General features: G+C 32.1%; 2 protein-coding genes across 5 annotated transcripts in view; one reads left to right on the top strand and one right to left on the bottom strand.

Annotated features, from left to right (window-relative positions):
- Positions 1-236, bottom strand: part of LOC139486266 (coronin-7-like) — a 29,472-nt gene extending 29,236 nt beyond the window's left edge. The window contains exon 1 of the mRNA XM_071271067.1: positions 110-236. The gene's annotated coding sequence lies outside the window, so the exon portion shown is untranslated. The remainder of the gene's footprint in view (positions 1-109) is intronic.
- Positions 237-435: 199 nt separating this feature from the next.
- Positions 436-11,963, top strand: LOC139486265 (protein tumorous imaginal discs, mitochondrial-like). 4 transcript variants are annotated; one of them, XM_071271065.1, is made up of 13 exons: positions 436-617; positions 2,747-2,889; positions 3,629-3,712; positions 4,156-4,264; positions 4,671-4,819; positions 5,183-5,335; positions 6,431-6,578; positions 7,268-7,332; positions 8,126-8,254; positions 8,998-9,113; positions 9,696-9,790; positions 10,299-10,439; positions 10,722-11,963. In XM_071271065.1, exons 1-12 carry the CDS (start codon positions 461-463, stop codon positions 10,403-10,405), a joined length of 1,455 nt encoding a protein of 484 aa, XP_071127166.1. In that variant the 5' UTR covers positions 436-460; the 3' UTR covers positions 10,406-10,439; positions 10,722-11,963. The 4 variants fall into 4 exon arrangements, with proteins under 4 accessions (XP_071127166.1, XP_071127167.1, XP_071127163.1 ...); XM_071271066.1 differs by lacking the exon at positions 7,268-7,332 and adding an exon at positions 7,157-7,221; XM_071271062.1 differs by lacking the exon at positions 10,299-10,439.
- Positions 11,964-20,422: the final 8,459 nt, after the last annotated feature.

Raw genomic sequence — 20,422 nt, 5'->3', positions numbered from 1 at the left:
AGGACATGTACATTGACAACAGATTTATATGAAGAAAATAAGCTTGCTTATTCTCTTCACATTTTTAAATATGTTCGGAAAGCTTGATTTCAAATCTGTAAGTAATTACTGTTAGGTTCTCCCTTTAAAACTGTTTTTCAATAGACTTTGTCGTCTGTTATGAATTTTACAGGAAATCAGTTTATCAGGTTTGAAGTTTCCGGCTTTTGAAGTATCGCGGGGATTTCCGAGATTAATTGAGAACCGTCTGGGATAAAGAGCAGACGATTTTTCAATTTTTAAGTCGAATTAACCAGACTAAAAATTCAATTTTACTACCTAAATGAATATCAAACATTGCAAAACGAATTATTTTATATAATTTCGCTGTTTACTTCTATGATCCCAAATCTATAGAATTACATAATTTGTGTTTCGGTATTGACTTTTTATAAACCTCTTGATTTTCAGCAGACGGAAAATGGCTGCTCTAAGGGGAGCATGCTGTCGGCTTGGAAATAAGAAACTAAATGCAACAGTGGTTGTTTCAGGGAAGTCTCCCTTCCCTGACGATACATTTCATCACATCGAAAGGCGTTGTTCCTCATCTCTAATTTTGAAATCAACTTCCAAAACAAGTAAATCTTTAAATATGCACTAAACATTCTGCATGACCGACAAGGTCGAAACGTCCCTGCTTAGAACTTAATTGCGTCATATGTATTCAGGGTCTATTTACTCAATGATTGAAGTTTTCTATAGAAATGATCGAAGAAATCCATAAGTAAAGCCATCTGACATGTAGTGTTGACATGTTTTGTTCCTTTATTTATGTAAAAGATCCTAGAGGTACTAAAACAAAAACCACAAGGGCTTGTTTTTAGTGCTGTTGTCTGACCGACTAAACAAGACCCTGTGAAGATATCAAATGGGCATGCAAACTCATAAATCAAAAACAAACTGACAATAAAAAAAACCGACAGTACTGAAAGAATAAAAAAATCCATAAGAAGAGCAAAACAATTCTGACCAACATTATTATGGGGGTAGGTGTAGTAAGCAGATCCTGTTCCACATGTGGCACCTGTCCTCTTGCTTGTGTAAATGCTAAGCACTTTTGTTTGAAAGGTCACATTTGTGGAAAAGAGGCCAGGACTGTTGTTAACCACAAGCAGAATATAATAAAAAATGTTTAAATGTTTGAAAACTAATCAACCTATTATCTGAGATGGCTTGGTAAAATGTAAAGATATAAACTCTTAAACTAACCTGGTTTTAAAGTCATCCATACTCTACATGACTTGGCACCATTGCGCACTGGAAACAATTATAAAATTTGTATGAAGATAGTCATTCAAAATATTCTGTCTGGTCAACATTGAGGCCGAGAAAAAAAAATCGATGTTTCCGGTAACCCGACCGACCCTGTTTTATAGCCCTGACCCTAACTTTTTTATTGGATCTTCAAAAAAAAAAAAAAAAAAAATTGTATCAACCGACCCCATTTTTGACACAGGCTTCTGATAGATGACATAAGGCCGAGAAAAAAAAGATCGATGTTTCCGGTAACCCGACCGACCCTGTTTTTTAGCCCCGACCCTAACTTTTTTATTGGATCTTCAAAAAAAAAAAAAAAATTGTATCAACCGACCCCGTTTTTGACACAGGCTTCTGATAGATGACATAATGTTTTTTCTCTCTTGCTTCTACTTGCATAGAAAGCCAGTAAAACATTTTATTAATGTCAAAAGGTATTCCAAATAGGTTAAAATCCCAGAAATTTGCACAGCAGGTGCTTCAAAAACATTGCAAATGGCACACTTCCGGTTTTTGAAACTAATTACGGATCCGGACTTGGAAAAACCATGATAATTTTCCGGATTTCATTTACGATGTCAAAAAAAAAAAAAAAAAAAGAATTCCGACCTACCGACCCTATTTTTCAAAATGATGTTACCGGAAACACATATCTTTTTTTTTTAGGCCTAATATTTTTTCTCTCTTGCTTCTACTTGCATAGAAAGCCAGTAAAACATTTTATTAATGTCAAAAGGTATTCCAAATAGGTTAAAATCCAAGAAATTTGGACAGCAGGTGCTTCAAAAACATTGCAAATGGCACACTTCCGGTTTTTGAAACTAATTTCGGATCCGGACTTGGAAAAACCATGATAATTTTCCGGATTTCATTTACGATGTCAAAAAAAAAAAAAAGAATTCCGACCTACCGACCCTATTTTTCAAAATGATGTTACAGGAAACACATATCTTTTTTTTTTAGACCTGATAGGAGTGTATTATGGTTCCTGTGTTAAGAAAGTACTGAGGTGTCAAAGCAATAAATATCTATAAGAGAGCCGTGGTGTAGTGGTTAGTGCATCAGACTATTAACACAAAGGTTCCTGCTTCGATTCCCGTTCCGGGATGAAAATTTCAAGTAGTGAATTATCGGTTCTCCCTTGACACCATTTGCAAGTATGGTCTTGAGGAAATGATGATGGTCCGTTGGAAGGGGACGATAAATGACTGACGTGTGTTAAGAGAGCCATATCTAGATATCTCTTATAGCTTGCAAGTAAATGACATCCTTGTAGATTTTGAAAAAGAGCAGGCTAATTAATGCGGCTGGGCAGCACTCGCGTCTCCAAAGTGGAAAGGGATAAATATAAGATGCAATAACAAATGAATAACTTGTTTCCCAATCTACTATAAATAAATATGTTTAAACTAATAAATATCTATATATATATATCTTACTGTAATTTCAGATTTATTGTCTGTTGCTCACAAAACCTGTTGTTTACATAGAAAAATTCACAGAAGTTCACCAAACAACAAAAAAGACTATTACGAACTTTTAGGGGTTCCAAAAAATGCAGATGCTAAGGCTATTAAAAAAGCTTACTATGAGGCAAGTATAACATGTATAATAAAGTAACTGACTGGATAGCCTTAATATTATCGGTGGTGATTGGTATTAGGCCAAACAAAAAAGTATGTGTGTTTACTGTCACATGCTGGAAAAAAAACAAGGGTAGGTATTTTTTTTTTTTTTACATTGAGTCTTTGGGAGCAACATTGTGACTTTATCAGTGTTTAATCACAAATGGCAAAAAAAACTTAAAGATAAGGGATACAAATTAGGGTAGGAAGGGGTACAGTAAACACACATACTTTTTTTTTGCCTTATTTTCAGGGGTCACACATTTCTACTTTGATACTTACATAGTGCAATGAAATAGTCGGCTAATTGATCATAATTTTGTTATCAAATGATAGAAATCAACCTCATGCATGTGTACATTTACAAAACTTTGATTGATTTACACGATTTAGGAACATATGTATAAAAATAAATGATGAGCATGATGAATGTTCATGATGTTGGTCTGTTGTTTAGGGTTTTTACATAACTCACTTTTTATTTTATGAAATCGTGAAAATAACATATTTGTTTTTTTTATCACACCTTATGTGAATCTACCTACTTTCCAGCTATACTTCTAAAGAGATCCTGATTAGGGATAACTGCACAGAGTTACTAACATTGCTAACCAAGATGATATATTTTTTCAAACATTGAAAAAAGTGAATTTTGTCATACTAGTCAATATTAATCTATTCTAATATCTGTATTTCTTTTATTTTAGCTTGCCAAAAAACACCACCCTGATGTGAGCAAGAATGATGCTGGATCTGCTAAAAAATTCCAGGAAGTGTCAGAAGCCTATGAAGTAAGGACTGTGCAAGGAAAAGATAGTTTTATAAACACGATAAACCTCTAAATGAGATATAATACATTTATAAATTCCATCAATACAAACTGACAGTCACAGTATAGTGTTTAAAGTGGCATTAAACACAAATCAATCTATATCCGTGTTGTAGTATGATTGCCAAAGAGGCTACTTGACACCAATTTTTGTGGATTTGGTGGGTATAGGTAAATTGCAAATTGAGATGTTATGCGAAAACAAATTTTTAAAAGGTTAATCTTCAGTAATTTGCAAAACAGTGAAATCAAATATCCACAAAATACAATTTCCCTCAATGCACAAAAATTGGTACTCATGAAACATAAATGAATCAACAGCATGAACAGTAGAGAATTTTTTTTCTAACAGCAATTATCAACTCTTGTATGACATGAGTTAAAATTATTTTTTCCCGTTTAAAGGTTTTGAGTGATAGCACAAAAAGACGTGAATATGATACATTTGGTATGGGCGGCGGAATGGGAGGTATGGGCGGAGCCTCTCGTGGACAGAGTCGTGGACAGGCACAAGGTAGGTAGGATAACAGCTTAAGATTTGAGGTACTTAGATCTTTTGTTCTGATAAATATCTACCAAAGTTTAAATTAAGTGGATGAAAGTAATTATAGGCAACTGTATGTACAGCCTTCCACAAGGAGAATACTCCATATTGTATAGATGGCTATAAAAGGGTCCTTACATGGAATATGTAAAACAATTCAATTGAGAAAACAAATGACCTAATTAATAACAAAAGAATTTTCAAAAACAAATCTGACAGCAGTGAACCAACAACAATCACTGAATGACTGAATTCAGGCTCCTGACTTGGGATAGACACATAATGAAAACGCTCAACCTCTCATTGTTGAGATGTTGAAACAATGATTTTCAAAATAAATAAATTTTATAAGGTATTTTCTTTTTTCTCTCTCTAGGATTTGAAAATTTCCATGGTTCTATAGACCCTGAGGAATTGTTCCGTAATATTTTTGGCCAAGCAGGATTCAAGATGGGAGGATCAGGAGGATTTAATGACTTTACAGATTACGAGTCGTCAAAGTGGGGATTTGCTCCGGCAACTGAGGTAAGAGATATTATTCAGATGTAACCTGGCTTCTGATCACAACACAAAATTAGGTGTATTTTTGACTTTGGTAACAGTTTGTGTGCGGTTTCAGCAAAGAGCCATTGTTGGAAAAGTATATTGTTAAACTGCTTTGATTCAGAGCTATTTTTCTTTGACTATATCCTTGGCGTATAGAATCAGTGTTTGCATGTTTGTTAAGGGACCCATATCAAAAGAGGAGGTGTAGAGTATACACCAATGAAACAGCAACCCAACACAAATAATAAAACAACACCTAAAAGGTAACAAACAACCAAATTTAAATGAGTGGCACTGAAATGAATTAATTAGTTCATGAATTTTTTCTTTTCTTTATTTCAGGCCACATTAGATTTAAGTTTTCAAGAAGCAGCCAGAGGAGTTAATAAAGACATTAATGTGAATGTGAAGGACACTTGTCCGAAGTGTAACGGGAATAAGTGTGAGCCAGGAACAAGTGCTGTCCGATGTCATCAGTGTAACGGGACAGGAATGGTATGTATGACTAATAACATCATGGATTTTTGTTCTTTCATAATATGTACTGAACTTTAAATTAATAGTGTTAGATGTCATTGCTGTAAAATGTCCCTTCAGGTTAAAGTTTTTGGTCAGGGTAGTTTTTGATGTAGAGGGGCATTATGTTTTCTGGTCTGTGGCTCCGTTCGTGCGTCCATTTTTCCGTGCGTCCGTCCGTTCAGGTTAAAAGTTTTTGGTCAAGGTAGTTTTTGATGTAGAGGGGCATTATGTTTCTGGTCTGTGGCTCTGGTCGTGCGTGCGTCCGTCCGTTCAGGTTAAAGTTTTTGGTCAAGGTAGTTTTTGATGAAGCTGAAGTCCAATTAACTTGAAACTTAGTACACTTGTTGCTTATGATATGATCTTTCTAATTTTAAAGCCAAATTAGACTTGTGACCCCAATTTTACGGTTCACTAAACTTAGAAAATGAAAGTGGGAGTTTCAGGTTAAAGTTTTTGGTCAAGGTAGTTTTTGATGAAATTGAAGTCCAATCAACTTGAAACTTAGTACATATGTTCCCTATAGTATAATCTTTCTTATTTTAATGCCAAATTAGATTATTACCCAATATTTACAGTCCATGGAACATGGAAAAGGATAGTGCAAGTGGGGCATCCGTGTACTTTTAAGTATGAGAACTGATTGATTGATTGTTTTTTGGTGTTTAACATCCAGTGGCAAATATTTCATGCATGTTTAGGACGATGATGTATGTACGAATATCCAAGATGAGGCGATGCAGTAATTATGGTAGGGTAATACTAATACAATCCTGCATACTATAAAGGAGGTATTCACTGAACCATGACTTGTATGTTGAGAACTCTGTAATTAACAAATATTGACACTTTGCAGAAATTAAAAAAATTTGTTTATAAGGCTTCAGTTATCATATACTCAGGTTATATTATCTTACAAAACCAGTGGGTAGGAGGATGAAAAAAGAATAAAAAAAATGAATAGGTTTTATTGGCTAAATTTTAGGGTTGACATATTGGTAAAAATAAAAATATTGTAATTACGACCTAAATGCTTCTAGAACTACAAGATTAAGACTAGATTTCTATTTTTAGGAAGATTTACAAACGGGTCCTTTTGTAATGAGGTCAACTTGTCGGGTTTGCTATGGTGCTAAAAAGATAATTAAACAGCCTTGTACAGAATGTCAAGGAAAAGGGAATATTATAATGAGAAAAAAGGTTGTTGTACCTGTTCCTGCAGGTAAGTGTGTTAAAGTGGTGTCAAAATTTAATTTCAACTAGCCCAATAATCTTTAAAAAAAAAAATTGTACTTAAACATCTGAACAATAGTTATGCAGATGTATTTCATTAATTGTCCATACTGTTATTGTATATAAATAAGAAGAGCTGGTATGATTGCCAATGAGACCACTTTCCACTATAGACCAAACAGTTTCAGACATACTGTAGAGATTTTTTTTTATCAGAAACATGTTCACATACATATGGATGTTCATTTGCACAAGGTTGATTTTTATAAGACACCACTCCTTTATTATTTAACTACATCCTTGCTAAATATCTGGTTATTTCAAAATCATCTCAATATGCATGATATAGAAATCTGAAATATCAAGAGAAATTCAGTTTCCAATAAAATTTTGGAATACTGATTGAAAAACAATTGCCATTAGTCATACAATTATTTTTTCTACTTTGTAGTACTTTTTTTTAGCAAATGCCTTAAGCATGTTAAGTACAATTTTTTTTTTGTTATTTGGAATCTTATATGAATTTCCTTACAATAAAAATTCTCACTTTGAGTTTTTTATTTGAAGGTATTGAAGACGGCAGTACATTAAAAGTGGGCATAGGATCTGATTATCTTTATGTTAATATTAAAGTAAGTACCTTGTGACTTATCTTGTCTCCTTTGTATATATTTAAAGGTGTTGAGGATGGTCAAACGGTCAGAATGATGGTCGGGAAGGAGGAGATATTCATCACATTTAAAGTAAGTGATTCTGATCATGTCTCATTCTACTTCAGTCACTTGCTGCATGGTCATAAGACTGAGCTAGAGGAAAGTTACCCGCTTTATATAGGAAAACATTTTAGGCCTAAAATAAGATATTGTTTGTTTCCCCAATCCCAACCGACCCTGCAAAGACTCATTAAATTTTATTGTCAAAACTAAGTCAAATACTCTTTTATTCATTTTCAATTTTAGGCTGGCCAAATTGTTCGATTTTGTTCTAGCTTTTTGGAAAAAATAAAATTATTTCCCTACCTTCCTTCCCTCACCTGGCTTGGCAGGGTCTGGTTTGGGGAAACAAACAATATATTAATTTAGGCCTTATGGAGACAGGTATATGACAAAACAAGTAAATAGTGTTCAATTTAACCATAATTTACATGCAGGATTTAAGAAAAGTTCCTGGATGTATAATGCTTAGATATCATAAAATCCATGACCACTTACAGTAATTTTGACATAGTTCCTTCAAATTACCAAAAACTATTGTTTACTGGAACAGCCATATAGACAAAAATATTAATCCTGTTTTCATAAATGTTTACAGTGAGAACACCACCAATTGAAACATAGATGTTTTTTAAGTGACTGGCATTATTTATGTGTAACTTTGAATTTTGGATATATATCAATTGTAAATTTAGTTCAGGAGTATACAGAACACTAGTACAAATTTCAAATGTAAGAAAAATATATTTATGACTTTAGGATTATTAAAAAAATAATTCAGGTAATGAATATTTGTGAAATGGTGATATGTTTTATATTGCAGGTAGCTAAAAGTCGAGATTTCAAAAGACAAGGAGCTGACCTACACAGTGAAATACATATAAGTGTAGCTCAAGCTGTATTAGGTGGTACACTCAGAATTCCAGGGGTTTATGAGGAAATTTTACTAAATGTAAGATTTATTACTGGAAATTTAGATATTTATTTTTAATCTTTTATCAATAACTTATACACAATGCTTATCAACACAAAAGACCGATTAAGTTTGAATTTGAGTGGCATCACTTTTACTATTCTAGAGTTAAGCCCCTTTTCAAATGGTAAAATGGCTGAATTTTTTAGTTTCCATTCTCTTAATTTAGTTTTCCTCAATTAAATGTTATGTTAAATCTTATACACAATGCTTATAACCACAAAACACAGATCAAGTTTAAATTATTATGGAGTCACTATTACTGTTCTAGAGTTATGACCCTGTACAAATGGAAAAATGCCTGATTTTTTTTGTTCTCCAACTTTAGTTTGCCTCAACCGAATGTTATGAAATTATTATTACACAATGATTATTACCACAAAAATCATTTGGAGTACAAATTTGGATAGTCATTTTTACCATTCTTGGGTTATGTCCCTTTATATTTTATATGTAAGTGGGGGCATTTGTCTGTGTCCCATGGACTCATTCACCCTTTATGTTTTGTTGATAGATAATGTCGGTATATTCTTTTGCAACATTGTCTTGCAGCAAAAAGTAAACAGTTTTTATTTCCCTAGAATTGTCCGAATCCCAGTGTTTTAAATCCAAATTAAGGTCATCATTTGAAACTAAATTTATAAATAATTTGACATGAGTAACTATATTTATTTGTTTCTTTTGTTTGCTACGCCTAAAACTATAATATATTCTGTTAATAGATACCTGCAGGAAGTCAGTCACATGATAGAATTAGATTGGCTGGTAAAGGTCTGAAGAGAGTTAACAGTTATGGACATGGCGATCATTATGTACATCTTCATATCAAAGTCCCTGTGTAAGTAAATGTGTTGTCTGGCTGAGAGGCTTGAATTAAAATATTGATGAGTGGCTATATTTTGTAAATTTTGTTTGAAACTCCATAAAAGAACATTCCAACTCAATAGTCGAAAATAAACTGACATGGCTTGCATGGCAAAAAAAGGGAAAGACAAAAAAAGACAAACAACAGTATACAAAACACAACATAGAAACTAGACTGAGCAACACGAAACCCACAAAAACAGATGATTGGGAATCGCAGTTGCTCTGGAAGGGTTAACAGATCCTGCTCCACATGTGGAAAAAATTTTGTTGTTCAGTTGCTGTATCAATGATGCAGCACCTTTTATTTGTTAGTAGAGATTTTACACCAAAATAGGTAATGTGGAGATTAATTTATAACTTTCCAAGGGGGTCAGCAGATAATTAATGTCACAAGAAATTAAAATTAAAGAACGATTTGTCATTATAGTCATAAAAATTGTATATAGTTTCATTTTGTAAAACTGAAATATCCAAATTGTGATGTCTTGTATAGTGTCCATGGGGCACCTTTTCTTTCCCCCATACTTATATTTATTTTTCATGTTTATAACAGATCTTTAAGTAAAGAACAAGAAGCATTAATGTTAGCCTATGCCGAAACAGAGAAAGTTAAAGGCACAGTAAACGGCATTGTAAATACAGCACAAGGTAAGTTTAAAACAAAGCAAGCTATCCAAAGATTCTACCCTTGCCTACACACTCAATGCAATCGGCTGTAAGAGCAATTTTATCCATATGATGGTTGTTCTTTATTATCTTCACTTAGGAAATCCCAAAGGGGAAGGTTTATGAGAACTTTAAAGTATTGGTTTAGCCCCACCATATTGTGGGCATGTGGCAAGTCAGGCTGTACACCAGATTTCTTTAAGAAGGGAGTTAGTGGAAGTTTATTTATTTGGAGATTCCTGTTATCCTGTGAGTCATTTGTTTATAAAAAAAATTTATTTTCAATTATCGATAAAAAATATAATGCTTGAAATTTCCTAGAAGAATATCATTGTCTGGTATTAAAATGCATGATGACGATAGAACACACATTTCAGACGTAAAACTTACATTGATCTCTTTCTGTTAATATCTGGAACATAAAAAGGATTTTATAAATTTGAAAAAAAATCCTTTTTGAGATAAGCTGACAGTCCCTTCTCTGTTTTAGATTCGGGAGCGAAATCGGGTGAGAAAACAACTTCTGGGGAAAGATTGTCTGAGCATGATGATGACGATTCATTTCTTGGGAAGATAAAAAGAAAAATCTTTGGATGATGATAGCTTCTTCTAGGAAATTTTAATTTAATAGGTATTTATTAGATGTATTTATGTTTATAAAGTCAGTTAACTTTATTTTTATATTTTTTATGAATTTTTGTGAATTTTTGACAGGTCAAAATATTGTCTTCCAAAAAACTGCACTGTTAAATTTTGTATAGAACAATATTAAATAACAATGAAAACATAGACTTGGGGAAAAATGAAAATATGAGGATATAATTGTTAGGTATCAGTTAAAAAAAAAATCTAGATATTAAATTTAACAATCCAAAATGTTGCTGAACACTCTCTGTAATTTTGTTTTCTTCAGGTCAAACAGCAGTTGATGAAAATGGATTTGTTGCACTAATACGGGAAGCTTTAGCAGAAATGGCAGACAAAAAGTTAGAAGATGGGGAAAAAGAGACAAGAGATGAGGAGAAAGAGACAGTAGATGCAGAAAAAAAGACAGGATCAGGGAAAAGTTGATGAAAGGAAACATTATCTTGTCTTCTCCTTGTGGAAGATTGTTTATATTAAACATACACAGAATGTAGATACCTGTATGCTAAAGTTTATACTTGCATTTATCAGGTTTCCATGCTTATAGAAACAAATTGCATTTGTGATGCTCAAAAAACCTTATAAATGTGGGTCAAATTTGCAATTAGGGAACAGTGACACAAGTCTGGCATTTAAGGAATTGAGGGCTGTTCCAAAAATTAAATATATTTACAGAAGGCATGCCTAAAATTTCTACTGATTATTTTTTACAAGTGTTGCCTTTGGGTGTTGAGCAAATAAATGAATCTATGAATGTTCAGGCTATCCTATGATAACCAACACCCATCAAATTTACTAGAAGTCCTTTTTGCCTTTTCCCCCTACAATTAAATCTAGAACAGCCCTTAGAAAAATATGAACAGTTGACATAAGTTGTTTGTTTAAAGTTTCTAAGAGATCTTGCCATTTCTGTTAAAAAATCATGTGTTATGTAATAGTGCTGTAATTTTTTCATCTCTGATATTGAATTTCATGAACAATTTGTCTTTCTGGCTAAGATTAGCATACATCAAAGGACATACAATGATGTTATTATGACCCATGTCTATAAATACAGTTTTCTTTCCTTGCCTACCACATACATTTAAACTAAATAGCTCTTATAAACAGAAGAGAAATGCTTGAACTTATTGAAAGTTGGAAAATATTTTTGAAACATATATTGGTATATAACAATAATTTTGGACTTTTTAATATTTAAAACCATAAATATATTAAAAAGATAATATAAATAGTGATTTTAAATGCATTTATTAATGAAGTTTATTTAATTATTTATTTCTAGCATACTGTAGTGTCATTTTTTTCTGTGGATGCCAATGTTTTATCTATTGAGCAAAAATGTATTGTCATGGAAATTGAACCATAATCCTTTTCTGTTTTGAATTTTCCTTGGAGTTCAGTATTTTTGTGGTTTTACTTTTTTTGTTACAAAGTGTAGAAGATATATTTTTGATCAGTTAATATCATGGTACCCTTTTTTCATCAAAATCTCTGAAAATCAGTACATGGCAATGACAAAAATTAATAAAAACCCAGGAGCCATTAGATATATAGATTCCTACACTGCAACAAGTGTATTACGATATTTCTCCACTCGAGACAGTTAAATTTTATTATTTAAAACGCGAGGCTTGCCGAGCTTTTTAATTAATAAAATTTTTACTGTCGAGAGTGGAGAAATATTGTAATACACAAGTTATAGTGTTGGAATCTGTTTCTCTGATGATTTTTATAATTCGTTTTCAAAGATTTCCAGAAACTTGTGTTCTTTATATGCGATGTCATCAGGCATGATCGCCTTTTTTCATGACGTCACAATAGGAAAATTCTGAAGAAAACAAAACATTTTGACGTCATAATCATATTTCACCCAATCATTTGCCGAAAACAGATATTTCACTAGTGAGGAGAAATAATTTTCTCACACTGTTCAGGAAATGTGAAAATAGCACAAAAATTAGAGAAGATTTACTCCACAACAAGGTCTGTAACAGATTATAAGTTGTATATGGTGTTGAAGAATGTATTGTGAAAATGTTTGAAAAATTATGAATAAAAAGTTTGTGACTGTGTTCTCAGAGTACCTAAATCCAATAGTAGGGTGTGAACAATTGTTAGAGATATTGAGTGAAATTGAATGTAGTTAGTGGATAATAATGTTTGTTATGTTTAGATAAATATTTTACTTTCATTCTAAGTTACAGCAAAGTGCAAAGAATGTGTAGGTAAAGGTAAAATCTTGACTTACTTGCTTGCTAGCTGAACATTGAAGTCATTAATATTCAGTAAGGTATACTACCCTTATTTTTGAGTAGTCAAGTCCTACAGACATACAGATCGTTTATCTGTCATACTAGTCTACTTTTAAAGGAGGGTAGTTTACCTCACCTTATAACTACTGTAAAGACTTGTCATAATTGTATGATTTTGTGTTGTTAATACAATTTTGGTCCTTGTCTGATTTTTAAAAAAAGGCTGTGCATTCAAAGCCATAGAAATTTTTAAGTGTTGAACATTTGAATTCATGGTTCACCTCACGAAACCCATAAAATTGATATCCAATGAATAATAAATTAATGAATCCAAATTATATACTTAAAGTAAATAAATACTTGTGTGGTATTTAATAACTGTATGACTTTTAAAAAAAGAAACCTATAAATTATATGTAAAAAGTCCAGTTAGAGTAAGAGTGGTTGTTTAAGAATGTATTTAATCTTGATCATATATGTGATATTTCATGCAAAATGTTTTTATATGTTACGAAATGATTAATAAATGTAATACTATATATATATAAACTAATTTTATTTTGCTAGTTTTTAAGGAGGTAGACCTAGGTTAAGGGAAATAACTCTTCAGTTTGTGTCAACCATTTTCAAAAATATATTCTGAGCTTCTAGGTTACATAGATTATTTTCAATCTGTTTCAGGTAAATGCCTAAAAATACATTGATGAACTTGACTTTTACTAACGCTTAACTGATTTAAAGAGTTATCTCCCAGAACCAAGGTCTACCCCCTTAAGAGAAGTTTTGGACCGAAAGACTTTTATTTGGAAATGATTAGAAGACATACATATATAATGCTGCATACTCAGTGTAATATGGCAGCAAATCCTTGAAAATTTTATAAATAAATTACAAGTGGCAATGAGATTAATTCCGTTTGAAGTTGAAAAAGTAACTATGAATTATGTCAAAGACATAGGTCAATTCCTGCATGTGAAACTGGAAAAAAGTATTTATTTCTTTTGATTTCAAAGCCTTTGTTATAAAACTAAGAAAATGTGGCATAACTGCCTATTAAACAATTTCCTGGTATCTATAAAGACCTATAGACAAAAGTTGTGAACAGCCTTCAACAATGAACAAAACTCATACCATATAATGAGATATAAAATACCTGAAGGTGACTAACGTATCAAGAGAAAATAAGACTTTCAAAATAAACCAATGAAATAATATGTCGAAGTTTACTCCTTGATCACTTAAGAGTGACTGCATTCCCTGTTGTGTATTGGTATCAAAACAGAAGCTCAACAACTGCATACAATGCTTGCTAGAAGAATACTGTCAAGCTTCATTACCCGGTAAATTTTCTTTTGTGAAGGGCTGTAATTGGACAAAATGATATAGGTCTACAAGAGAAAGACTTCCATGTTAGTCAAGTCAATATAGCATAAATTTGACCTTAACCTTAAAGTAATTGCAACAGAAGATTTTTAAAGTTTTAATCTTTAGCATTATACCCCAAACATACACAGAAAAAAGTACCATTAAATCTGACTTGAGGAAGATTAAAAATCACGATTTAAAATTCATATGGAGATTTGCAGTGAATAAGGGAGATAACTCTGCAAAAAAAGGCAGAAATATCAATAAAAATTGATACAAAATCATAACTTTACAGCTTCTATTCAACAGAATGTATTAATTCTTGATAATTTAGCCCCCTACAATCTACAATCTAGATTTTGTAATTTATTAGCTGATTAGTTTACCATTAATTGAATTTTTCAGCACGTCAAGGTAAAGAATCTCAAATTTAATAAAAAAATAATTAAGTACATTCTTCTTTTTGTGGTTTTAAGTTTCTTTATACAAGGTAGATGCTGAACAAATTGTTATACAGATATATATATATATATAAAATACCAAATTTTCACATTATTTTTTTTAAATGATCATAAAGCCACAATTATTCAATTTCTTTAATGAAAAATGCACCTAAATAAATAAAAATACCCATAATATTTCGGTTTTGTACATTTAATTAGCAGAAGATTATATAATACAGTCAATTAGGAACCACCCCCCATCAAAGTATCATACTTTACATAAATTTAAAGAAAATTAACCAAAAACTGACAAAAAAAAGACTCATTTTTGCTGAGTTATCTCCCATTCCAATGTTAATTTCCATAGGAAATTTAAAGTGCTGATTTTGAGTTTTCCTCAAGTTAGATTTTATGGGACTTTTTTTCTGTGTATATTTAGAAATACATATTTATAGGGCTTAATGCTATAGATTAAAGCTAAAGCATTTTCTGTTGCAATTGGTTTGATTTGACTGGACTATGTGGAGAAGTAAATACAAAATATCCTAATGATAGGATATAATAATATCCTATCAATTAACAACACTTACGTATTATCTACACATAAAACCACCAAAAGAAAAAGAAAGTTATTGTACTGCTCTTCATCTCAGTCAATCTGACACCTTCAACATAGAGCAAAACTTAAACCTCTTCGTTACAAGTTCAAGAATTCAATCAAGTCAAAAGAGATCATTCTTGATTTTTGTCTCACCTTTACGGAGTCGATAAGTGAGACATAGGTATGCTGTTTGTGGCGTTGGCGACGGCATCAACAATGTATTAGTTTGTGATTAGGTCTAGTTTATGGTGGTAGGTTTGGTATGCAGTTGTAAAAGCATTGGCACATCTCATTTCCATGAAGATTATTTGGCCCTGCCCCCTCAGTCATGGTCTATTGACTTTGAAACTTTTGCTTATTTTACATGTATTAGTTTGTGATTTTTATTGGGAACCGCAAGTGGTAGGTCAATGATGTCAATGATATTTGGTATGCAGTTGAACAAGCATTGGCATATCTCATTTCCATGGAGATAATTTGACTCCGCCCTCTTAATCATGGTCTATTGACTTTGAAAAAATTTGTAAGTTATCATGTACATTCTAGTTGGTGATTAGGTCAGTTCAAGGGGAACCATTGGTGGTAGGCCAATGTTAATTGGTATTCAGTTGTATAAGCATTGGCACGTCTCATTTTCATGGAGAATACTTAGCCTCATCCTTCAGTTACAGTCTAATGACTTTGAAACTAAATATCTTGTTTACAAGTATTAGTTTGTGATTAGTTCAGTTTAAGATGAACTGCTAATGTTAAATCAATGATATTTGGTATGCAAATTTGATTACATTTGCAAGTATTGTTTCCATGGAGATTATATAGCCCCACCCTCTCTTTGGTTCATTGACTTTGAAACTTTTACACAGTTTCCAGTTAATTTTTGTATTAAGATTTGGGAACGACTTATAATAAGTCAATGGAATTTAGTATGCAGTTGTATTAGCATTGGCACATCTCATTTACATTGAGATTGTTTAGCCATGTACCTCAGTTATGGTTAATTGACTTTGAATTTTTGCATAACTTGTGTAAGATGTTAAAGTACATTGTATTGCTATTTTGATTTCAACATTTGCATTTACCGGTAATCAAAATTACAAAAAGGTGAGACATATCTCTGTGATAACAGTTTGTTTTGATAATAATGGTTGTCTTGTCTATTTGTCTTTGTATTTTTTTGATACGAGATTCTCTTGCTTGTATTTCCTATCATGATTTCCTTGATAGAGGGTTGCTGCTCACAAGGAAGCTATTTAACCAATAGTTCCTAGTGAAGTTGAAATTATCCCTTTGTAAATTTACTGATGCATTCACGAGTAGGTTGTATTGAATTTTTGGAATGACTTCCAAATATCACTACAATCCCGTCCCCATTTCCCAGAATGTGACCTACTAAATTCCTATATTAAAATAGGAATCTATTAAAACCAGTAGTTCTTAGTGAAATTGAAATTATCCCTTTACAAATTTTCAGATGCATTGACGAGTAGGTTGCATTGAATTTTTGGAATAACTGTTCCAAAGATGACAGCAGATATGTTCAAAATATCACTACAATCCCGTCCCCATTTCCCACAATCTGACCTACTAAATTTTAGACATATTACCAGGTTTGTACTTGCAAGAGCAACACAACAGGTGCAGGATCTGCTTACCCTTACGGAGCACATAGATCACCTCTGATTTTTGGTAGGGTTTGTGTTGCTCAGTTTCCCCTTTTTCTAGTGGGTTTAGTGTACTGTTATTTGTCTGTTTGTATTTTTCATTTTCGCCATGGCATTGTCAGTTTATTTTCAATATATGATAACCAGGAAAACACGACATTGATCAATGGACCATGACAATGAGACCAAGGACAAGGTCAGATGAAAACTACCAGACAGTACACCTTACAATCATTACAAAATGGGTACTATAGAGTATAAAAAACAACTCTAAAGGTGTTTTGGTATCTTTTATCAAGCTACATTCAGATATCGCAGATCAAATTTTTTCGTTCATAGTTTGTTAATATACGTTTTTGCTTATAGTTTCTCAGAAACAAACTAAACCAGGAAAACTTCAGATTGACAAATAGACCATGAACAGTATATTTTCACCATCACACTTCCATTTTCAGATAACTGAAATCTAGGACAAAACCCTAATTTGCCATATTTCAAAATTTTACACAAAAAAAAATGTTTACTTAAGGGGGCTCGCGGGTCTAAATCAAATTTTTTATTTAATAAAGGATTTCACTATATTTTTCTATAAATGAACTTTATCTTATACTAAATAGAAAAATGAAATAAAAAAATGGGGTCACCGTTCATTTACGCTCACAATCTGCCTTCGAAAGAAGCATACATTTTTGTTAATGTCCTTTTTTTCTGTTGAACTAATAGGAGAAAAAGCGGTAATATCGAAATAAAACCAGATGCTCCGCAGGGCGTAGCTTTATACGACCGCAGAGGTTGAACCCTGAACGGTTAGGGCAAGTATGGACACAACATTCAAGCTGGATTCAGCTCTAAATTTGGATTGTGATTAAATAGTTGACACAGCATAGGTTTCTGACACAGAATGAATGTGTTCTAATGAACTTAAAATTTTTGTTTCTCTTAGAGCAATTCACTATGCTGTTGAATATTAATCCTTTAAAAAAAATGTTTGAAGAAATTTTCTTTTTTATTTATGAAATTTCAAATGAGAAAAATTGAACCCAATTTTTTTAATCACATCCCCCTTTCCCTTATTCCAAAACTAATCTCAATTAAAATTTCTAATGGAGTTTGCAACAATAACTACTCATTTAAATACATCATAAAATATTAAGATGTAAAAAAACTGCTTGTTATCACTGAATGGTAAAGATTATTTTAATTTATCAGTTGGTAGTAAAAAGCGAATATACATTGTATATTGTATATAACAAAGATTTAAGTTGATTCTGGACAAAGAAAGATAACTCCAATTAAAAATCAAAGCCTTAAAGGCTGTAAAAGCAATTGCTGCCATGTTAATGTTTGGGGACTTTTATTTTTCATCCACATATATACAAGAATTAAACCTGACATGAGTGTTGTCTAGTTAAAAGTAAGAAGGTTTTAACTTTATATAAATAAAAGACTTTAGCAGAAAGTCATTTTTAATATGTTTTATATTTCACAAGGAGACAACACATTTACCAGGCTAAAGTTGGGGTCAAATATACATGTGCTGAAACATATAACTCAAAAAGAAATCATCATGGATTATCCCCTGGTAGTGTTTGTAACTTCCTTGGCAATAATTTCCTTTATTGATTTAATTTTAACAATTTTCATTATTAATTTATATTTAACCATTAACACAAATGATTAAGTTAAAACATTTCAACTTTCCAGACGCAAATGTTAAAAAACGGGAAAGAAATAAAATATCTTACAAGACATAAACATGTAAAGAATAAATGTATATTTCAGCTTAATAAAAATATTTTCATAATGTTACTTTGTCATCATTTTTAAAACTAAGTTCCAAACATTATTGCTCAGTTGATATGTGTCCTTCTGATGCGGTACGAGCACAGGCACTTGTTTCTATCCATAGGAAGGTCGATTATCCATATAAATAGTTTTATATGGATAGTCGACCTTCCTATGGATAGAAACAAGTGCATGTGGGTACGAGATAACTACAATTCTCATGCAATCCCGAAAAGGGGGGTCATCACAGTCAAACATGACATTAAATCGTTATCACTGAACTAGTATATATATTGTATAGGGGCCAGTTGAAGGACGCCTCCGGGTGCGGGAATTTTTCGCTACATTGAAGACCTGTTGGTGACCTTAATTCTGCTGTTGTATGTTTTTCTATGGTCGGGTTGTTGTCTCTTTGACAAATTCCCCATTTCCATTCTCAATTTTATTATACGAACAAGAACAAACAGCTCTACGTTGCTTTGATATTCATCAATTTTCAGGAAACATTGCGAAAAATAATCTTCAATATTTCGAAAACATGTGAAATAAAATTGCTAACACGGTGGACCGTCGAGTGTCAACAAACGTAGTAGACTTGTTCACTGAAAAGACGAGGATAATGGTTTCATCTGACATTTGTTATGCAAACCCAGTTTTGATCATGATAATTAAAAAGACGTACTTTTTTTCAATCTATGTATTAATAAACTAGAAAATTCCAAATTGTAAATATCTCTTCATCTGGACCGACTTGGCATCTACTACGTTTGGACGGGTCCATTTCATTAGTAAGGTGATCGATAAATATTACGGAGTTTTGACAGAAAAGGAAAACGAACTTATTGTTATGTGTTTTCAACAAGGGTTTCGTTCCGCTAAATTATTTGCGCAAATAAAGTTTGTCTATTTTTAGATTACAGGTAATAATTTGACACTACGCATTAACCTGACCTAACCTGTGTAGTGATTTTGATTTTACGATAAATGTATGAATGAACGGTAATTTTATGAATGAACAAGAGCACCTGACCTCTTAAAGAAACACAAATTAAACATAAAAAACCGTATTTATTAGGAGATAATTCGTTAAATTTTCAATACTAAATCAACAACTGAAATGAATCCATATTTTGTTGAAATATCGTACGAACGGCGGAAAACGGAATCGCATTTATAAAAATGTACTTTTTTTCACTCGGACTTCTATGTTATTTGATAGTCAAACGGTTGACCCTTTAAATACAAAAATACATCTACAAGAACATATTCTGAAACTTCTTAAATCCACTAACTTTTTTTTAAAGTTTCAAGCTATGTATTGCATTAGAAAACATACATAGGTGTTAAAGAATGACTGACCAGGAGCCTGTTAAACAAAATACTATGGCTTGATCTGGGCGGAGTCTCTGATCTGGGTCACAAAGATGGTCATAAGCGACGGCATAAAAGCAATTGCTTTAAAAAATCTTGCTATTGCACAATATTTTGCAATTAGATATTTCTTGCTTACTATTCTGGACAAAGAAAGATAACTCTAATTAAATTTTTTTTTGATATTTCACAATATTGTGCAATTAGATATTTCTTGCCATTGCGCAATACTGTGCAATTGAAAAGACTTGCTATTACACAATACTTAATATAATAATTTTAGATCCTGATTTGGACCAACTTGAAAACTGGGCCCATAATAAAAAAATCTAAGTACATTTTTGGATTCAGCATATCAAAGAACTTCAAGATTTCAATTTTTGTTAAAATCAGACTAAGTTTAATTTTGGACCCTTTGGACTTTAGTGTAGACCAATTTGAAAACAGGACCAAAAATGAAGAATCTACATACACAGTTAGATTTGGAA

Source organism: Mytilus edulis, chromosome 8 (genome assembly GCF_963676685.1).
Source record: "Mytilus edulis chromosome 8, xbMytEdul2.2, whole genome shotgun sequence".
Taxonomy (NCBI): Eukaryota; Metazoa; Mollusca; class Bivalvia; order Mytilida; family Mytilidae; genus Mytilus; species Mytilus edulis.
This window is presented reverse-complemented; position numbering and strand designations above follow the sequence as displayed.

Bases quoted from the DNA above. Each gene is read 5' to 3' on its own strand.
- LOC139486265 (XM_071271062.1), top strand. From the start codon at position 461: ATGGCTGCTCTAAGGGGAGCATGCTGTCGGCTTGGAAATAAGAAACTA. The intron at 5,336-6,430 runs GTATGTATGACT...TTCTATTTTTAG, and splicing joins AGTGTAACGGGACAGGAATG to GAAGATTTACAAACGGGTCC. The intron at 6,579-7,267 runs GTAAGTGTGTTA...ATATATTTAAAG, and splicing joins TGTTGTACCTGTTCCTGCAG to GTGTTGAGGATGGTCAAACG.